General features: G+C 42.9%; 1 protein-coding gene across 2 annotated transcripts in view; it reads right to left on the bottom strand.

Annotated features, from left to right (window-relative positions):
- The window catches only part of TNKS2 (tankyrase 2), a 73,226-nt gene extending 54,936 nt beyond the window's left edge, over positions 1-18,290 (bottom strand). The window contains exons 1-7 of one of the 2 annotated variants that reach the window (XM_075000374.1): positions 17,796-18,290; positions 12,491-12,715; positions 11,333-11,428; positions 10,996-11,032; positions 6,996-7,071; positions 6,744-6,838; positions 5,376-5,442 (exon numbers count right to left, since the gene is read on the bottom strand). In XM_075000374.1, coding sequence (XP_074856475.1) covers positions 5,376-5,442; positions 6,744-6,838; positions 6,996-7,071; positions 10,996-11,032; positions 11,333-11,428; positions 12,491-12,715; positions 17,796-17,997 — 798 coding nt within the window. In that variant the 5' untranslated portion in view covers positions 17,998-18,290. The remainder of the gene's footprint in view (positions 1-5,375; positions 5,443-6,743; positions 6,839-6,995; positions 7,072-10,995; positions 11,033-11,332; positions 11,429-12,490; positions 12,716-17,795) is intronic. The other variant, XM_075000372.1, reaches the window with a different exon arrangement.
- Positions 18,291-18,829: the final 539 nt, after the last annotated feature.

Raw genomic sequence — 18,829 nt, 5'->3', positions numbered from 1 at the left:
GCAGCTTCCAAGATATTTTCCAGAAATATCTAATATTTATACGGTTCCTGTTAACACAGTATCAGAATGCCTCGGGTTAATGAATTTATCCCTAAAATATATCCGAGATGTCGGGCATTTTATTATGGGAAAGTAAAGTACAAAACGACTAATGGCCTAGTCTATACTAGAAAATTACGTCAGCCTAAAGACAACACTCAGAAGTTTGAAAAATCCACACCCGAATTGCAGAGTAAGACGACCTAAATCCCAGAGGATCTGTTAGGTCAACAGAATTCCAGCTATTGTGATGCCTTACCCATGCCAACAGAATCCCTCCAGTTGCCACAAATAGCATCTACACTGAAGTACTGCAGCAATGCAGTCGTGCTGCTGTAGTATTTTTGAGTGTAGCCAAAACCTTAGTGACTTGCACAAGGTCATAAAGAAAGTCAGCATTGGAGCAAGGAACAAAGCCTAGGTTTCCCAAGGTGTAGGCTAGCTCTAGCTACTGTATCTTCCTTCCTCTCACTATGACCACAACTATATCATCATCCTTCAATCATTAATCTCTACATAACTGAATAGTTCCTTAACCATAGTAAGAGTTATTTTCCAAAGGGAAATCCAGTTTGTTGACACTTTATAACACAATCAAAATCAGCCTGCAAACAAGAAAATATTTGGAAACTCATTTGTTTCAAGGTAACTTCTATTTACTCTAAGGCAGGGGCAAGTGTAGACCCAAACTTTGAAGGGGGCACGTTAATCAGCCTGATGGGAGTTTACTAATGAAGTGCTGTGTTGAATATGCATCACTTCATTAGGCTAATGCTACCCCACAGCAACTTAAAAGTGCTGGCACGCCTGTAGCCATGGGCACTTCAAAGTGCCCATGCTACTTCAAAGTGCCTTTACTCCTCAAAATTTTGCCAGCACTTCGAAGTTGCCATGGCGGAGCATTAGCTTAATGAAGAGCTGCATATTCAATGCAGCACTTCACTAGTAGTCTCCCATCACATTGATTAACATGCCCCTTTCGAATTTGGGGAGGCAAGTGTAGACAAGCCCCAAGAGTCATAATTTTAAAAAAATTAACATTTATATTACATAAAATATAAAAAAAAAAATACTTTATTGCAACACTACCCCTCAATTTGCCCTAAAACGCTGAGAAGTGGTTACTTTGCCACAAATTGTCTGGAAAAATAAATAAATTAAATCTGCTAAAGAGGCAAGAACATTCTTATTTAATAATCTGAACTTTTAGCTAGTTTTAAAATGCCATGTATCTCAAAATGAATTGTAGATTCTTTCATCCACAAATCTTCAAAATGTAGTTGTTTGGTATTAGAAATGCAGCAGTGATTAAACATGCTCAGGACAAAAATAACTTGTATTTTGTATCTAGTAGGCTGTGGCCACACTTGGCCAAATTGAAGAATACTGAGGCGCTGAATTGAATATTCAGTGTCTCATTAGCATTCACATGCTGCTAGCTGCTCGAATGCACGCGGCTTGGTGCAGCTACACGGGGGTCCTTTTTGAAAGGACCCTGCACATTTCAGAATCCCCTTATTCCCCTCAGATGAGAGAAATAAGGGGATTTCGAAATGTGCGGGGGCCTTTCAAAAATGACCCCCGTGTTGCTGTGCTAAGCGCGTTCAAAAGCCGCACTTTTGAAGAGCCGCAGCTGTCAGCATGCAAACGCTAGTGAGACGTTGAATATTCAATTCAGCACCTAATTAGTACTTTCCAATTCGGCCATTAACATGGCCATTTTGAAGTTTTGGCCAAGTGTGGCCACAGCCATAGAGTTACATATTCTTCTCCTATAAATTTGATAATAAAATACTGCATCTATTTTTACATTTTCCTGCAATTTTAAACTATAATAAAAAATCTGGAGGTAAAACATCTAAGCTAAATTAAGGTTTTAAATAGTTATCACTGACTTAAGGGAGAAAACATTAAAGATATTGTATTTAAAAATCACATAAGTGCCAAGTTAGGGTTAATCGTAAACATCTTAAACATGCAAATGTTGTTTTAGTCATTCATTGATACCTAAGTCTGATGTCATGCCTGTCCCTTCTATTACACAGAACTGCAGCATGTGTCTAAATTAGAGACATTTCAATGTATTTTTATAACACTACAAAAAATATATTGCTTGCCCATGAAGTCAAGACACTTAAAACTGTTGGTTTTTTACATGCATATACAGCAGAATCCCAGAGTTACAAATACCTTGAGAATGGAGGTTACTTGTAACTCTGAAATCTTCATTACTCTGAATTAATCATTATGGTTTCCCCCTAAGTAGTCTACATTTAATGCAGTACTGTCAGATATTTGCCCCTGCCCTTTTTTTTTTTTTTTTTGGGAGGGGGGGGGGGGGAGGGTGGTGGCGCAGGGAGAGGCCTGTGTGTACTTCCAGTTCCAAATAAGATGTGTGGTTAACCAGTGAGTTCATAATTCTAGTGTTCTTACATATTACAGTAGAACCTCAGAGTTACGCATTATTACCTCTATTTGGTATTACCCCAAGTGATGGTTTCGTCCTCAAAACACGCGTATGCCCAGATATAAGCACCCATGTTAAGTCTCAACACTCAACTTCTCATATCCAGTATTCTATCATCTTGAACTCTTAAATAACTGGCATTTTAACCATAAGTAAATTTCAGTTACATTTTCCATAAATATAGTATAGGTAAATATAAATAAATACAGCAAATACAGTATAAGTTTACAGTATACAATACTACTATTGGTAAATAAAGTACTCCATTTGTTTAATATCTAATCTTGTTTTTGTTTAGTGTTAAGCATTGCTAGGTATAATGCTCTATTATCCAGAATATTTGAATATCCAGCAACTTCCCAGTCAGGGCTGCAAGATATGAAAGAGTTTACTGTATAACAATACATCTGACGTAATAAATGGTGTATTCGAGAAATGTGCGGTTTAGTTATATTCTTAAAGATAAGAAAGATTTGCTATAACGTAAGCACACTGTATAACGTACACTTTTTATGTGTATTTTTAAACTACAGAAAGCAGTTTAAATGTTTCAGTTTACTATTTATCAGTGCACAAGAAGAGTAAGATAATCCAGTTAAACCACTTCAAAATTCTGGTAGTTAGACTATTTCCTAGGAAAAAAGGTTTAGGATGAGACATCAATAAATGCTATCTGTAGCAATTTAAAAATGGAAACTGAAGAAAAGCAATTCAGTCAGTGTCCAGCAAGATTCAGCGCAAACAGAAGAAATTGTTTCAAATGGTGGCTACAATCATTCAAAATTGAGGAACAGGCCCCATCTATCCTTTACAGTAAAGTTTCTCTTCTGTCACAGAATGCAGTACGGTCAAGTGGCCCTGGAATGATAATCTAATTCTGCATGCTTCTGGTTTCTTTGTACTTCAAGCCTACAGCTCTGCATTACTGTCATTTCATATACAGTAAGGTCTCAGAGTACGCAAGGGTTCCGTTCCACGCACCCTCGTGTAAACCCCAATTTTGTGCAAGTCGGGGTCCAGCTTTTCCCCCAGCAGAACACATGCTCTGCAGCTGGGGAAGCAGCAGAAAGTAAGTCCTCAGCTGGGGGTGGTAGTGCTAAGGGCCATTTTGAATATTCAGCAACTCATTAGCATTAGGACACTACCAGCTATGGCGCTTCAAAAGCATCACTTTCGAATGTCTGTGGCTCGGTGCAGCTACACGGGGGTCCTTTTCGAAAGGACCCTGCACTTTTCAAAATCCCCTTATTCCTCTCAGCGGAGGGGAATAAGGGGATTTTGACAGGTGTGGGGGCCTTTTGAAAAGGACCCGTGTTACCACACCAAGCCATGAACGTTGGAAAGCAGCGCTTTCAAAGCGCTGCAGCAGGAAGTGTCCTAATACTAATGAGGTGCTGAATATTCAATTCAGCGCCTCATTAGTAATCTTCAAAATGGCCACTTGCATGGCTATTTCGAAGTTTTGGCCAAGTGTGGCCACAGCCTAAATCATTAAATTTTCTAGGTCCAATAAAATTCGTAAAAACTGCTAATTGTTTAAATTTTCCATCTGGACTACATACAGAATACGTATACACAAGTAGTTAGGGCTAACTTTTTTTCCCCATGTATTTTTCCTTTTTCTTCCCTTTATCTCATTCTGAGTAACAGTCACTGTAACAAACCTAATCTCATGCTTTGAGGGAATATATTCCAGACTCAGAGACTATTATAAACAATAAAGATATATACCTCACAACAAACATTTTTGCAAGTGAACAGACAATGTCATGTCATTTACTAAGAATACTTACACCTGAGACAGATGAACCTCACTTTTCAAGAAACAATTCTGCAAATTTTTGTACACAAAGTGCTGGGTCAATCAGAGCCCCACTGGCTTCACAAGGGACTCCACAGGTATGCACTGCTGTGCCTGCATGTGAACAGTTGCAGGATTGGTGCCTTACTTTGTGCAGTGCTGGAACTAGATTTACATGTAATTTCTCTATTTTTTTAAAAAAAAAAAAATTTTGCTAAATCTCTGGATACATCTAGCACACTACAGCTATTGGTATTTCTACAATATTTTAAAACCTTAACAATCCTAGAACTACACTGATTTTACAAGACATCCTGACACCTCTATAACATAAAGGTGAAATGTATCTATCTAGTCAACTGTACCTTGATATGAACGGTTCAAATTTTAAAGAGGCAGTGCATTTCTATAACCCCCTTATAGGTGCAGTGGGGTGAGAGCCCCACTACTGCAAGGAAAGGAAGGGGTACAGCAGGAAAAGCTCATGGAAGGAACCAACCAGAGAGCAGCTACTCTGGGACAGCCTTGCATATAAGGAGCTGCTCCAGCAGAGCTGGGTGATTTGGGTGCTGGTCTCTCCAGGACAAGCTCCTGGAGAGAGCAAGCACCAGTGCTAGGCAAGATAAGGGGAACTTGGTCAAGGTTCTAGTCTGACTCCTGCCAGACTGCAAGCCCTGAGGTAGAGACTCAGAAGGTGTGTGGTGTTACAAGGGATGTGGCCCAGGGAGTAAGGTAACAAAGGGGAGTAACTAGGCTGCTGAGGCCTGAATGACTGAGCTGCCGAGGCCAACTTGAGAAGACTAGGTGGCTGGACCTTACTAACAAGGTGACTAAACTACGTAGGGCTACTCATGAGGGAGAGCCACTACAGGGTGCTACCCTGTGGAAGAGGGACAGGGCAGGAGGCTCTGTCACTGTAGAGCACACTTCTAACTTTGTGTAGGAGAATGTATTTAGTGTGAATGTATCAAATTGGCCAATCAATCCTGACTGCGTTTTAAAAAGGATTTTACATACAAAAAGGTAAGTAACACTCAAGACACAGAAACAATTAAATTAAATACCAACCTTTACTAGAAGTTCTGTTACTTCATAGTGACCATAGGAACAGGCATTGTGAAGTGGCACCAAATCTCTAAGCAGCCAGGGTGGAGGGAAAGAACACAATTATATATGCTTTGATTAGAAGTCTGTAAACTCAGTAAATTACAAATAAAACCCACATAGCATTCTGCCAATTCTAAAAATTAATAACCCCAAGTATCTCACTGAAAATGGATGGAGAAAATAGAGGTATGAGGAAAATAACCTCCAAAGTTATTGAAATGTCTGTTAGACACACTCACAATAACACTGCACAATGAATTTTACAATCAAATGGAAATTGTATTTTTGTTATAAGTGATTCAGTTCCAGAAGTTTTATGAAATTAAAAAGTAATTAAACAGAAGATGAAAGCATGGTATTAACAGATTTTATGGATGATAATATTTTTTCCTTTATCCCTAAATTTTTTGTTTCACATTTGCTTTAAAATTCTAAAGACATTTGATTATTTAGTGTTAATGTCACTGAGCAAGATTCTGTACTGCACATTTAAGAACACAGCACAGACTGACTGCACAGGGAGGAAACACTAAGGTGGTTTAATACTTTGTCTCCTTCACTAAGTTACAGAAGATGCCTCTCTAGCCACCAGAAAAGCTCAGGGTCAGGAGGGAGCAATCTCATTGCAAGGGTAGCAAGGGAGGACTGACAAAATTTTCCAATATACAGGGGGTTTGCAACTCTTCATCAGACAGCTGTTCTATGCACCCAGTATTGGTACCTCAAGGATAAAGGCTTAATATTATTCTATTTTCTGTAACTTCTGTCTAAATCAGCCAGATTTTTTTAAAAAATGTTTCCAGAGATTAAATATTTCCTAGAAATTTATAGAAATGCACTAGTTTCAAATAGCAAGAGCGAATGACCAGAAACATATTATTCAAATTCACTGTTTGGAAAAAACAAGGTGTTTATTCTTTTGATTACAACCTTTTAAAAATGAGAAAACATGGGAATTCAACAATGAGAAATTTTTTTAAGTGAAAAAGGGTTTTTTAAGGTAAATGAAAATTGAACCAACCACACGTGTACTGAATTTCACAGCCTTTCAAAGTCTTAGATATACACAGATTGGCAGTTCATCTCTTACAATGAGTATGTTTTACAAGTGATTCGGTATTAATTTCATTGCTTTGCAGGTTACTCATAAGGTTGTGATCAAAAAAATCAGACATTCAGTTATGAAGTTAGAGGTGGCTCCTTCATCAGCCTCAACTCTGACTTTCTGGCATTCTGTCCAAATAATGTTTTTTTAAGTATTAGAAATCTTTATTACATGTAAAAGTGTATTATTGATACATTCTGAACACAAGTGAAAGACAAACTCACCCCTTATCTTTGGCATGAACATCAGCTCCATGCTGCAGTAACAGCTGCACAATCTTAACCCTGTTATATCCAGCTGCTAAGTGTAACGGAGTTGACTGGAAAGACAATGAAAATTTACAATAAATCAAAATTTGTCATCTAATCATACGTTCTGAAATGTGAAAGGATTACAACGAATAACGTTGTGTCCTCAAATTATTTGTACTATCAGTAGAGAGAATAGTCTTTAAATGAGGCTTTGAGCAAAAATACCTTTCTGCCATCACTTGCATGACAGTTGACATTCAATGGTGTAAGAAGTGCCATCAGCTTTTCTTCATTGCCACTCCTAAGGGGGAAAAAAAGCTAGTTTAAACACACTTAGGACATTGTGGCCAACCGATACTGTAAATAAATATAACTTTAGTGGCTTTCAATATTTACAGAGCTACACAAATAGCAGAACCAACAAAACAGCTATTTTGAATGTTCCAAACTTACTATAAACAACTTCTAAAGCAGGGGTGTCCAGCATATGGCCTGAGGGCCAGAATCCAGCCCACAGAGCTCTTTTATTCAGCCTGCTGAGCTGGCAGTGGTGCCATTTTTAAAAGGCGGCTGGGCAGCTCCAAGCCACATTTGCAGCTCCCACCACTGTCATTCCCTTCTCCAGCTCCCGCACAGTGCAGCAGGGGTCGCTGTGGAGAATGCAGGCTCCCTCTCTCATGGGGGTTTGTCCCTGCACAGCCCCCATAATGAATAGCCCAGGCACATGCTTATTCGCTGACTCACCGGCTGACATAGTGGCAAAGAAGCCCTGCTCAGGGCAACAAGCTGCTGGGAGCACTGCTGAACCGCATCGCGCAGCCTGCCTACTATGGTCAGGCTAGCATCACCGCAGAGCTGCTGCAGGCAAGTTCTACCCTACCCCAAGACAATGCCACAGGAGTTCTGCGCCCCGCTCACCAAGATGAGCGGCATCCTCAAGATAGCAGGACCCAGATGGAGACAGATGATGATGGACAGACTGGCTGGTCTGGAGGGGCAGTGGGAAGGCGTTGGGACAGACAAATGGACAGGGCTGGGCTGGGTTCTGCGGGGGTTGAGGGGCAGATGGACAGAGGGACTGGTGGGGACGGAGGGGCAGTGTGGACTTGCCGGGATAGACAAATGGACTGGCTGAGCTGGAAGGGGAGCAAGGAGTTCTCAGGACAGATGGACAGGCTGAACTGGAGAGACTGGGGGCATCGAGACAGACGTATGGAGAAGCTGGGCTAGAGGGGTGCCGGGGGTGGGGATTGAGTCTAAGGCTGAAAATGGTTTGGGGCTATTTTGTGTTTGGCCCCTGGAACACACAAAAAGTTGCCACATGGCCCCCAATGGAAAAAAGTTGGATACCCCGTTCTAAAGAATTTCAAATTACACCGTATGAACATTAACATACTGCAAACTAATAGCTATCGTGCATCACCTCTTGTCTAACACTGACTATTTTCATCAGGGTCCTTTAGTGTAAGCAGAGCCAAATGCGCTACTAAAAACAAAAACAAAAAAAAGGATTACCATCTTTGTATAACTGTTGTTATTCAAGATGTGTTGCTCATGTCCACCCCATTCTAGGTGTGGGTGTGCCCACATAAGCAGTTGTCAGAGATTTTTACCTTAACAGTACCCATAGGGTAGGTTGTGTACATGCTTGAGAGCCATGCTCAAGTACTGGTATACCAGGTGCTGCTGGCCCTATAACCTCTCAGTTTTCAAAGAACACATCTCAAAGATTAAAAGTTAAGAAAAAGTAGGTAAGCACTTCCTTCTTCAAGTGCTTACTCATGTTGATTCCATTCTAGGGGACTCCCAAGGAGAGTCCATGGAGGTAGGCATGGAGTTCATGGTCATGGCAGAGTGCAACACTGCTCTCCCAAGAAGACATGGTGTCCCATGCTTTCTGGGTAAGTGCACAAGATGTGACTATGCGGACATATAACTAGGTAGCAGCCCAACAGACTTCCTGACTGGTACCTGCATCAGGAAGGCCTCTGATAATGCATTGTAATGGAAGCACCATTGCCAGCTCATAGGCAAAGCAGAAGGCGGCTGTGATCCAGATTGAAATCATTTGACCAGATGCTGGTTGAGCTTTTTTTTGTCTGTCCCTGTGACAAACAACTGCACTGATTTACAGAATGCCTTTGTTCTACCTATATAGCAGGCCAGCAACCTTCTGACATACGGGGAGTTCAGTCTGCATGTCTCATCTGATGTATGAGCTTTGGAAAGAAGAAGGGAAAATATATGTCCTATCCTCTATGAAACCAGGAAACTCTCTTAGGCAGAATCATTGGCTGCAACCAGACCTTATTCTTGTTGAAGACACACATAGCAGATCTCAGAAATTCTGTGGGCTGACATTATCACACCCAGGAACTACACCTTCCAGGAGAAAAGCAGGAAAGAGCAGAAAGCCAAAGACTTGAAGAGATGTCCCGTGAGCATTGACAGCATGAGATTCAAATCCTAAGGACAGGATCCTTGGTGCACCAGACCTTTAAAAAAAACAGTTCATTATGTTGTGAGTAAAGGCTGACCTGCCTCGGAACAGAGGGCAGAAAGCTGAAATGGTGGCCAGGTGGACCCTCACTGATGACAGGAACAAACCTTGAAGTCTGAGATGCAGCAGATAATCAAGAAACTCCTGCTAAAAGGACTGGGTACACAATTCTAAGGCCCAGTGCATAAACCTTCTCCACGTGGACAGGTAAGTGGCTTTCTGCTACACAAAGCTTCCTGCTTTCCACATTTAGACATGCAGTAACAATGCTATTAAGTGCAGTATCACCAAGTTTGGGTGAAGAGGGCTGCTGTGGTTCTGGGACAGCAGCTCTAGCCAGAGTAGTAGCTGAAGCCAGGGGGCTACCAAAAGTCCAGCACTGTGCCCAACCAGTTCTTGCATGACCTCATCAGCACTATGAGGATAACCTTCAAACTGATCTGTTTGATCTTCACGAGGACTTTGTGAATCAATGGCACACATGGAAATTGTACAACAGAGCCTTCCAATCACAGGAAAAATGCATCTGACAGCGAACCGCTGTTCGTTCCCAGATCAAACAGGATACATGGCTTTTCCTGCTCTGTCTGGATTCAAACAGTCCACTTCATTCCAGAAGACTGTAGTGGTTGCTCCAGCCAGGGGCAATCATTTGTGGCAAGATGAAAAGGTCATCTGCTAATACGTGCTTGGTCCAGTGCACGTGAGTGACAACCAGATGAATGGCATGTTGCACACAAAAGTCCCAAAGGCAGACAAGTTCTTGGCAAAGGGCTGACAACTTGGCTTCACTTTTCTTCTTGATGAACTCCATCATAGCCATATTTCCATCAGGACCTGCACTACATCTTGCAGGTCAGGCAAACTTCTCTGAGCTTTCTCATATTGATACAGTGGGGCAGATCATCCTGCAATCAATGACCCTGGGTACTGAGCTCACCCAGGTGCACTTCCTAGTCTAGGTCCAAAGCATCAGAGACTAGAGTCAGCAATGGGGATGGGGCAACTCCCTCCAATACTGACCCATAGTCCCATCACCAAACCAGACCAGATGGATTGATCTGCCATCCTGACTACCCAGTCTATGTTATTCCTGTGGGGGGGTGCAGACTAATGACAGCCACATTTGCAGTCCTTACAAGGCTTTAAGGCCTGAAATCAAAAAAGATGAAACTGCTAGGCCCTTGCTATGCAAGGAAAGGAGATCCACCTAACCACCGCAGGTCATAAAAATGGAGAGGGCATAGATCCAGAGGCACCTCATAAACCCAAGCATGAGTGCAGCACCAAAAGGGACTCCAAACCTGTCCCTCCAAATGCTGCTAAAGCAAATTTTCCAACAACTGTGCACATGGGCATGTGCATACCTTGAATGGATTTGACATGAGCAAGCACTCAAAGAACAGGCATTACTGAAGCCATAATACGGCAACTGACTCATAGCGCAGTGACTCATAGTGAATTTACCAGAGCCTTACTTTGTAGCTGCTGCTGCAAAGCTCTATACAATTCTCACATGGATTTATATTTGTCTGTTTTTGCTAATATTAACTATTTCATATATTCCACATAAGGGATTTTTTCCATAATTAGTTTCTTAATTTCACCACAGAATGTTTGTCCAAGACCTAATATGTACTCAGATGGTTAATTTGTATGTTTTTAAAAAGTGGGTTATTCTGAAACTATTTCCACATACAAGTTGTTTTCCACATTAATACATACCTGGCACTTTCTAAGAGTTCATCCTTTTTATATTCACCTGAAAGTGAAATGAGAATTATTTACTTAACCATCAAAAATAGTAATGTATGAATAAAAGCTGTTATGATCTAAAGTTTTCTGTTTATCGTCTTCTTTCAGAATTTAGAGAGCACAAAGTCTCTAGCTATTTCTCGTCTTTAAAACAAAAAGCATTTGTGGTCCTGAAATTCTGATATGTTCTGTCATTTATACTTGAGGTCTGGACATAAAATTAATATTTAAGGAAAATCATTACTTTTGAAATAGGAGCAATGGTAGTTATAACATATAAGCTACATAATAAACCACCACCACCTACCAGTTAGTACTGCTTTTGCTGATGTGTCTGCTAAATCCAAAGCTGTCCTTCCATCTGTATTACGAATGGCTGGTTCAGCACCATGCTGCAGAAGTACTATAAAATAGAAAATCTTTTATTTAAAACAACTAGTGTTGTGAATTTTGGTTGAATGTACTCCTGGAGGTTTCATCACATGACAGTCTTTCATTAAAGATTATCTTTACATCTTGGAGACTCCAGAACAATCCTGGAAGGCTGGCAGTTGGGGAGTCTTGATTCTCTGGTCTAAACCTTGCATATGTAAAGGCTACCTAATCTGGCTGTGTAGTAGTTAATAGTTAAAACTAATATTCCTGAAATATCAAACATGCTCTTACGCCAAGGTAAATTTACCCAAATCATCTTTGGCAAATAGGACAAGACAATTAGGAGAGAAGGACTCAAACACATATTTCAATTCTCTATCACTTTATTGTTTAAAATTCTCCACAGCTCCCATAACTGCCTAGTTAAAACACACATTCAATTTAATCTGTTGGTGAAGACTGATGCCTCTGACTAATTTAGTACAGGGTGGGAACACAAAAGACCAAAATTAATTCATAACATTAAAAACTATTTTTGTTGCAATCACGTGTTCTGAGGAGCTGCAGCTGAGGACAAAAGATGCATAAAACAGTGTTGGCAGAAAGACCACTCAGTGGTCAAGATACTATTGTGAAATATGACAACTTTTCCCTCCTCCCACCATGCAGCTCTCTACACAGGGGATAAAAAACAAAGGTAGCAGGAGGATTTTTGAATTTCTGTAATTTATAGTATAGTTTAGTAGTTAAAGCACTAGCCTTGTAGACCCAGGGTTTTGAGTTCAATCCTTAAGGGGCCCTTTCAAGGGTCTGGGACAAGCCAGATTAAAAAAAATTTCCGTCAGGGATGCTAATAGGTGAGGGTAGGGGACTGGATTCAGTGACCTCTTAAGGTCTCTTAAAGTTCTATGATAGGACTCTTTCTGTATGTGTCAACAGATATTTTTATATCTCATTTTTGTTTCTGTGAGTATGCATCTTACAAACTAGAATTTAATGATGGGGACAGCTTGATAAAAAAAAATCAATTGTGCTTCACAGGATTTAATCTGTGAACTCAGCGGAAGGAGGAAATCTGATAAAATGTTACCTATGCAGACATCAACCTTGCCCTTAATGGCAGCTTCATGTAGAGGAGTGTAGTTCCAATTATCCCGAGCATTAGGATCTGCACCATGATGCAAAAGAAGATTGACAACCTCGGCATGACCAAAAGAGCAGGCATTATGAAGAGGAATGAGACCACCATCATCTCGTGCATGGACGTTGGCACCACTCTGAAGCAAATATTCAACCACATCCTTCCGACCAAAACCTAAAACAAAACCAAAAAAGTCTGTATAAACCATTAGGAATGAAAAGAATCAGGGAAAAGAAAGGCTAACATCAAATCAAAAAGCAAGACATTTAAAGAGGGAATCTGCTAGATAAAAGCATGGCTAAGTGCTCTGCTACAGAAATATTTTTATTGAAATCAAAATATAACATCACTACATGTAATATTATATAAGTGATATTATACCCAAATGTGACATGCAACTACAGGTGTCTTGGTTGAAAAAACTAGAACAATCAACATAAATTGAAAGTATCAAGTAACATTAGTGCATGGCACTTTGACAAACATAGGGATCAAAGACAGAGTGCTTAGGAAACCTAGGTTCAACTCCCTGGTCTGTTAAAGACTTCCCCTGTGAGACTGGCCAAGTTACAGGCAGGAAGACATTCTTGACACTCTTTTTGCATGAAAAACAATCTATTTTATTGCTGTAAGATATAGTTCAGTCCATTCAAAACATAAAAAATGACAGTTCTGTATTGTCTGATATCAAGAATGAGTATCTGAACATTAAGAAACTTGTTTGTGAGAATGCTGACTACAGTCCACTTACAAATGCTCAAAAGAAAAAAAAAAATATACAAAATATCACAGAAAAAAAATCAAGTGATTATTCCCAACCATAATTCTGCCTACCTTCTTGAGTCACACTTCCGGTGTCAAGCCCTTATAATGAATTTAATCTCACCAGCTCAGTGACTATTTTCAAATTTGAAAGAATACATAAACAATTTGGACTTTTTTTTTTTTTAATATAGAGACTTCGGTCAGGATGTTGCTGAATCCCCATCAATCAGCATTGACAACTATATGTTAGAGGTCATCCACAAGTTCGTTTACCTCGGGTCCACCGTCACTGACACCCTGTCGTTGGACACTGGAGCTAAACAGAAGGATCGGAAAAGCGGCCACAACTCTGTCCAGACTCAGCAAGAGAGTTTGGAACAACAACAAGCTGTACACTCACACCAAAATGCAAGTCTACAGAGCCTGCATCCTCAGAACCCTCCTTTATGGCAGTGAGACTTGGACCCTGTATGCCCGCCAGGAAAAGAGGCTGAACGTCTTCCACTTGTGCTGCCTCAGGCGCATCCTTGGAATACCATGGAAGGACAGAGTGACCAACACCGCCGTCCTCAAGCAAGCTGGAATCCCAACCACGCACACCCTCCTCAGGCAGCGTCGGCTCCGCTGGCGTGGCCACGTCCACAGGATGAATGATGGAAGGATTCCAAAAGACATCCTGTAGGGTGAGCTAGCCTCTGGCAAAAGACCTCCCGGACGCCCCCGGTTGCGCTACAAAGATGTCTGCAAGAGAGACCTCAGAGATGAAAAGTAGAGCCTAAATTTTGCTCACACCTGGATTACATACTCAGCAAGTTTGCAGATGACATTGAGATGGAAGGGAGAGGTAGATATAATGGATCGTAGGGACAGGGTCCAGAGTGACCAAGACAAACTGGAATATTGGTCCTAAGGAAATCTAATGAGGTTCAACAAGCACAAGTGCAGAGTTGAGCACTTAGGATGAAAGAATCCCATGCACTGCCCCAGCTGGGGACTGACTAGCCAAAAGACAGTTGCAGAAAAGGACTTGCAGATTACGGAGGATTGGACACTGGATACGAGTCAACAGTATATGCCCTTGTTGTCAATAATGCTAACAGCATACTGGGCTGCATGAGTATAAGCATTGCCAGCATATCAACAGAAGTGATTATTTTCCTCTACTCAGCCCTAATGAGCTCACATCTGGAGGACTGCATCTAGTTTTGGAACCTTCACTACAGAAACAATGTAGATAAACTGGAGCAAGCCCAGAGGAGGGCAATGAAAATGATTAGGAGGGAAGAGGCTGAGAGAACTGGACTCATTGTGTCTGCAAGACAAAAAAACCCAGTAAAGTAGCACTTTAAGACTAACAAAACAATCTATTAAGTGAGCTTTCGTCTGAAGAAGTGGGCCTGTCCCACAAAAGCTTACCTAATAAATTATTTTGTCAGTCTTTAAAGTGCTACTTTACTGCTTTTTTGTTTTGACAGTACATAGACTAGCATGGCTTTCTGTTACTTTGTCTGCAGGAGAGAAGAATGAGGAGGGATTTGATAGCAGCCTTCAGCTACCTGAAAGTGGGAGTGGGGGGGGGGGGGGGGGAGTCCAAAGAGGATTATTATTAGGCTATTCTCAAGTGATGGCAGATGACGGAACAAGAAACAATGATCGCAAGCTGCAGTGGGGGAGATGTAGGCTGCTTTTAGGAAAAAATATTTGATTATGAGGGTGGTGAAGCTGTGGAATGGGTTGCATAGGGATGTGGGTTTTTAAAGCCATGTTGACAAAGCCCTGGCTGGAAAGATTTAGTCGGGGAATGGTATTGATTTGAGGAGGCTGGATTACATGACCTCCTGAGGTCTCTTCAAACCATAATAATCTATAATGGAAAAAGTTGACTGATTTTCGACTTTGACAGTGAAAAGTTGCATCAGATGTGCAGCACATATGATACAGAAGATGTGAATATTAAATCAACAAATCCCAAGCAGTTTTCATATTATACATGTTATTGGTCACAGACAAAATAATACTTTGTGGACTCAATGCATTGCTTATATTTTTAAAGCTGGCCAGCAACTTATTGGTTGGTGTACAATGCTCGATTGTGCATTGAAATGAGCAAAACACTAGTTGGTGAATTATCACGATGAAGCTGATGACACCCTCACTGCAACTATTACTCCATTCACCAGAAACACGTGAGGAACTTGTATAAGCAACACCTTTTCATGTTGCTTTCTTTGGCATTCAAAAGGCTTCCAGTATGTCTTTGGTATTTTGTAAACTGGATGTGCAATTTAAGACAAAAATAATTCTCGCATATCATCCTTCATTTAACGAGTACTTGACTTACAAGCACTCGCTAAAATGAGAGACATAAGTCTACACCTCTGTTCACTAAAAGAGTGAACTTCCCCTGCTTAAACAAGTCAGCCACAGGGTCCCTGACCAGGGTGCAGGGAGACCTCCAGCCTAGCGGCTGGAGCGCAGCCAGCCGTGGGGTCCCTGGCTGGGGCATGGAGAGACCTGCAGCCTCGCCCATCCCCACTCCCAACATTCCTGGCCTGCAACTCCCCCCCCACCCCCCCGCCAACTCCCCACACAGGTACTGTACCTTTTCCAACAACACTGCCCCCCCCCCCCCCCCGCAAGGTTTGCTAACCTTTCAAGCTGCATGCTGCCACTCCTTCCCCCAATTAGGAGCAATAGGAACCAATCAGACTTTTACATGTATTTTAATGGCAATTTAGTGTCTCTCATGAGTTTTTGCTTGAGGATGGGGGGGAGGGATTTTGAGTGCAACTCAAAATCGGGCATTTCGAAGGTTTACTCTTAATTGTTTCACAGGCGCAGTAGCGCACACATATCCTGCAAGAGGCTTTCAGGTAATTAGGACTAATCCTCTAAATATGAAAAGAGATGTCCTCAGCAGGACTCTACTCAATGTGGAACCTAAACACAGAGTGGAACAGCACTATGTATCCATTATGACCTATGTTTGGCAAAAAACGAACTGCCACATTTTGTACCATTTCCAAAGTGAGTATTTATCCCTAAAAATGAGTTGTAATATGCAAGCCAAAAGAATTTACAGAAGTATATGACAAGTATCAGAGAAGTAGCTGAGTTAGTCTGTACATTCAAAAAACAAGAAGTAGTCCCGTGGCACCATATAGACTAACAGATATTTTGGAGTATAAGCTTTTGTGGGCAAAGACCTGCTTTGTCAGATGCGTGTGGACAGCTCTGGCTACATCTGTGACCATACAGCTACAACACAATCTTCTGGCCAGCTGCAATCACTACTGCATGATGTCATAGTTATTTTGGCATCCAAAACCACTGAATCCAAAAATACACTTATTTAAAAGTTACCACAAACTAAAAAGTTCATCAATCATGGAACTTACATTGTCTGAGGGGTCCCTTTTATCAGACATTATAGTATTAACTGGGCAGTTTTAAAACTCAACATAAGCTAATCCTTCCCTTAACTCTCAGTCTAGAATGGATAAATACCTAACTCAAAGTGATAAGTCTAAGGAGTAGCTATGTTAGTCTGTATCTGCAAAACAAGGAGTCCTACAGCACCTTAAAGGCTAACAGACTTATTTAGGCATACTCCACTTTTTCAGATGCATGACAAATGATTATACCCAAATCTGTTAGTCTTTAATGTGCCACAGGACTCCTTGGTGTTTCTCCTCAAAAGTCTCCCCTGACATTTCTCCAAAAACAACGAGAAGTCCTGTGGCACCTTATAGACTAACAGATTTTTTGAGCTTAAGCTTTCATTGGCAAAGACCCTCTTTGTCAGCCATGCATCTGATGAAGCAAGTCTTTGTGCATGAAAGCTTATACTCCAAAGAATCTGTTAGTCTATAAGGTGCCACAGGACTTCTCGTTTTTGTGGCTACAGACCAACACAGCTACCCCTTTGATACCTGACATTTCTGTTCAGTAAACGGTGCTAGTCCTCCAGCTTTAAATATAACGGGAACAAACACAACTCCCGAAAGGACTTGTCAAACTTCACAGAGGAAGCTGGACTACACAGCAAAGACACGAACCCAGATGCCCAAAGTCCTGATCCAGGACCATAGCACTTAGTCAGAAGCAGTGCCCTCACTTCCACTGGGCATCCCCAGCTTCATATAGCGCTTGAGACTCTCACCACCAGCAAAGGGGTATGGCTTTTTGTTTGTTGACACACAGCAAGGCAGATTGCCAGGCTGGGGAGGGCCTAACTGAGGGGGGCGGCGCCCCGAATGAAGCACAAGCACAGTCTCTCCACTAAAAACACGCTCGGCGGAACCAACAGGCCGCAAGCCCGGGCACTGGCAGCGAGCGGAGCCCCGCCACACGGACGTCCGAGAGGGCCAGGGTTTTGGGCTCGCGGTCTGGGCAGCCACCAGGCCCCGCGGCGCTGGGGCCGGATGCGTGGCACAGTCAGGTCCCGAGGCACCAGACGTCCCCGCCATTGCAGACGTTAGCCCAGTACCTGCAGCGAAGTGCAGGGGGCTGGACTTCCTGCCCGCCGTGTCCCTGCTGTTCACGTTCTCGGGCCGCACCAGCCGCTTAACCCGCTCCACGTCCCCGTTCCTGCAGGCCTCGAACAACTCCCGGGCCGGCTCCGCCGCGGGTCCGCAACCCGGCGCCTCCACCAATGGGACAGCCCCGCCCGTGCCCCGACGCCCCGCCATAGCGCCTCCCTCCCCAGCAGCAGCACTTCGGGGTTACAGGCCGCCTCCCGCCATGGCCGCGGCTCTCTAGACACGTCCCTAAAGGAGGAAGCGGGCTCAGCGGAGCCGCAAGCCAGAGTCTCTCCCCACAACCTCAGCAGCCACGCACGCTACGCATACGTCGTGCGTCTGAAGAGGAGGGGCTGAGTGCGCGGGGATACAAAGCATGCGCAATAAGGACAGCCACCGCTACGAGACAACAGCGCATGCGCACCGCGCGACGACTCTGCCGCGATAGGCAGAAGGAGGGGCGGTGGGGCCTTCTGCCGTCGCCGTGCGCTAGTGCAACGGCGTCTGTGGGCAGCGGCGATGAGAGTCCGTAGTGTCGTGTCGACCCCGCACCGGTGACGTGGCCCAGGACACGGCGATGCCGGGCGGCCGTGAAGGGGCTGCCGCTGCTGAGGCAGCCAGGAGCTCCCGGAAGCAGCCGTGTGCGCGCCTGTTGTGCGGGGGGGAGCAGCTCCGCCGCGGAGGCGGCGCTGCCGAATGGCGCGTAGGTCGCTGTAACGTAGCTGGTAGGGACTTACTCGCACCCTGCCTGAGCTACAGGAGCGGTTGGGCTCAAGTCCTCAGATGAGTTAAGTGGCATTGAGAGGTCTAGTTACGTTTTACTGGCTAAACACCACCTCCTCTTTGCTGCCAGAGGTCCTAGTGAGACTGTACGCGGACCGCGAAAGCAGACGCTAGAGGAGTTCGGGGCAGCCCAGGCTTATAACTTTTAGGTGGATGGTGGTAGATCCCATATGTATAAGAGTAATTACACTACAGGAAACTTTCGTATACGGCAGCCACG

This window comes from Carettochelys insculpta, chromosome 7 (genome assembly GCF_033958435.1).
Source record: "Carettochelys insculpta isolate YL-2023 chromosome 7, ASM3395843v1, whole genome shotgun sequence".
NCBI lineage: Eukaryota > Metazoa > Chordata > Testudines > Carettochelyidae > Carettochelys > Carettochelys insculpta.
Note: the sequence above shows the minus strand (reverse complement) of the source record. Positions and strands in the feature narration are given on the sequence as shown.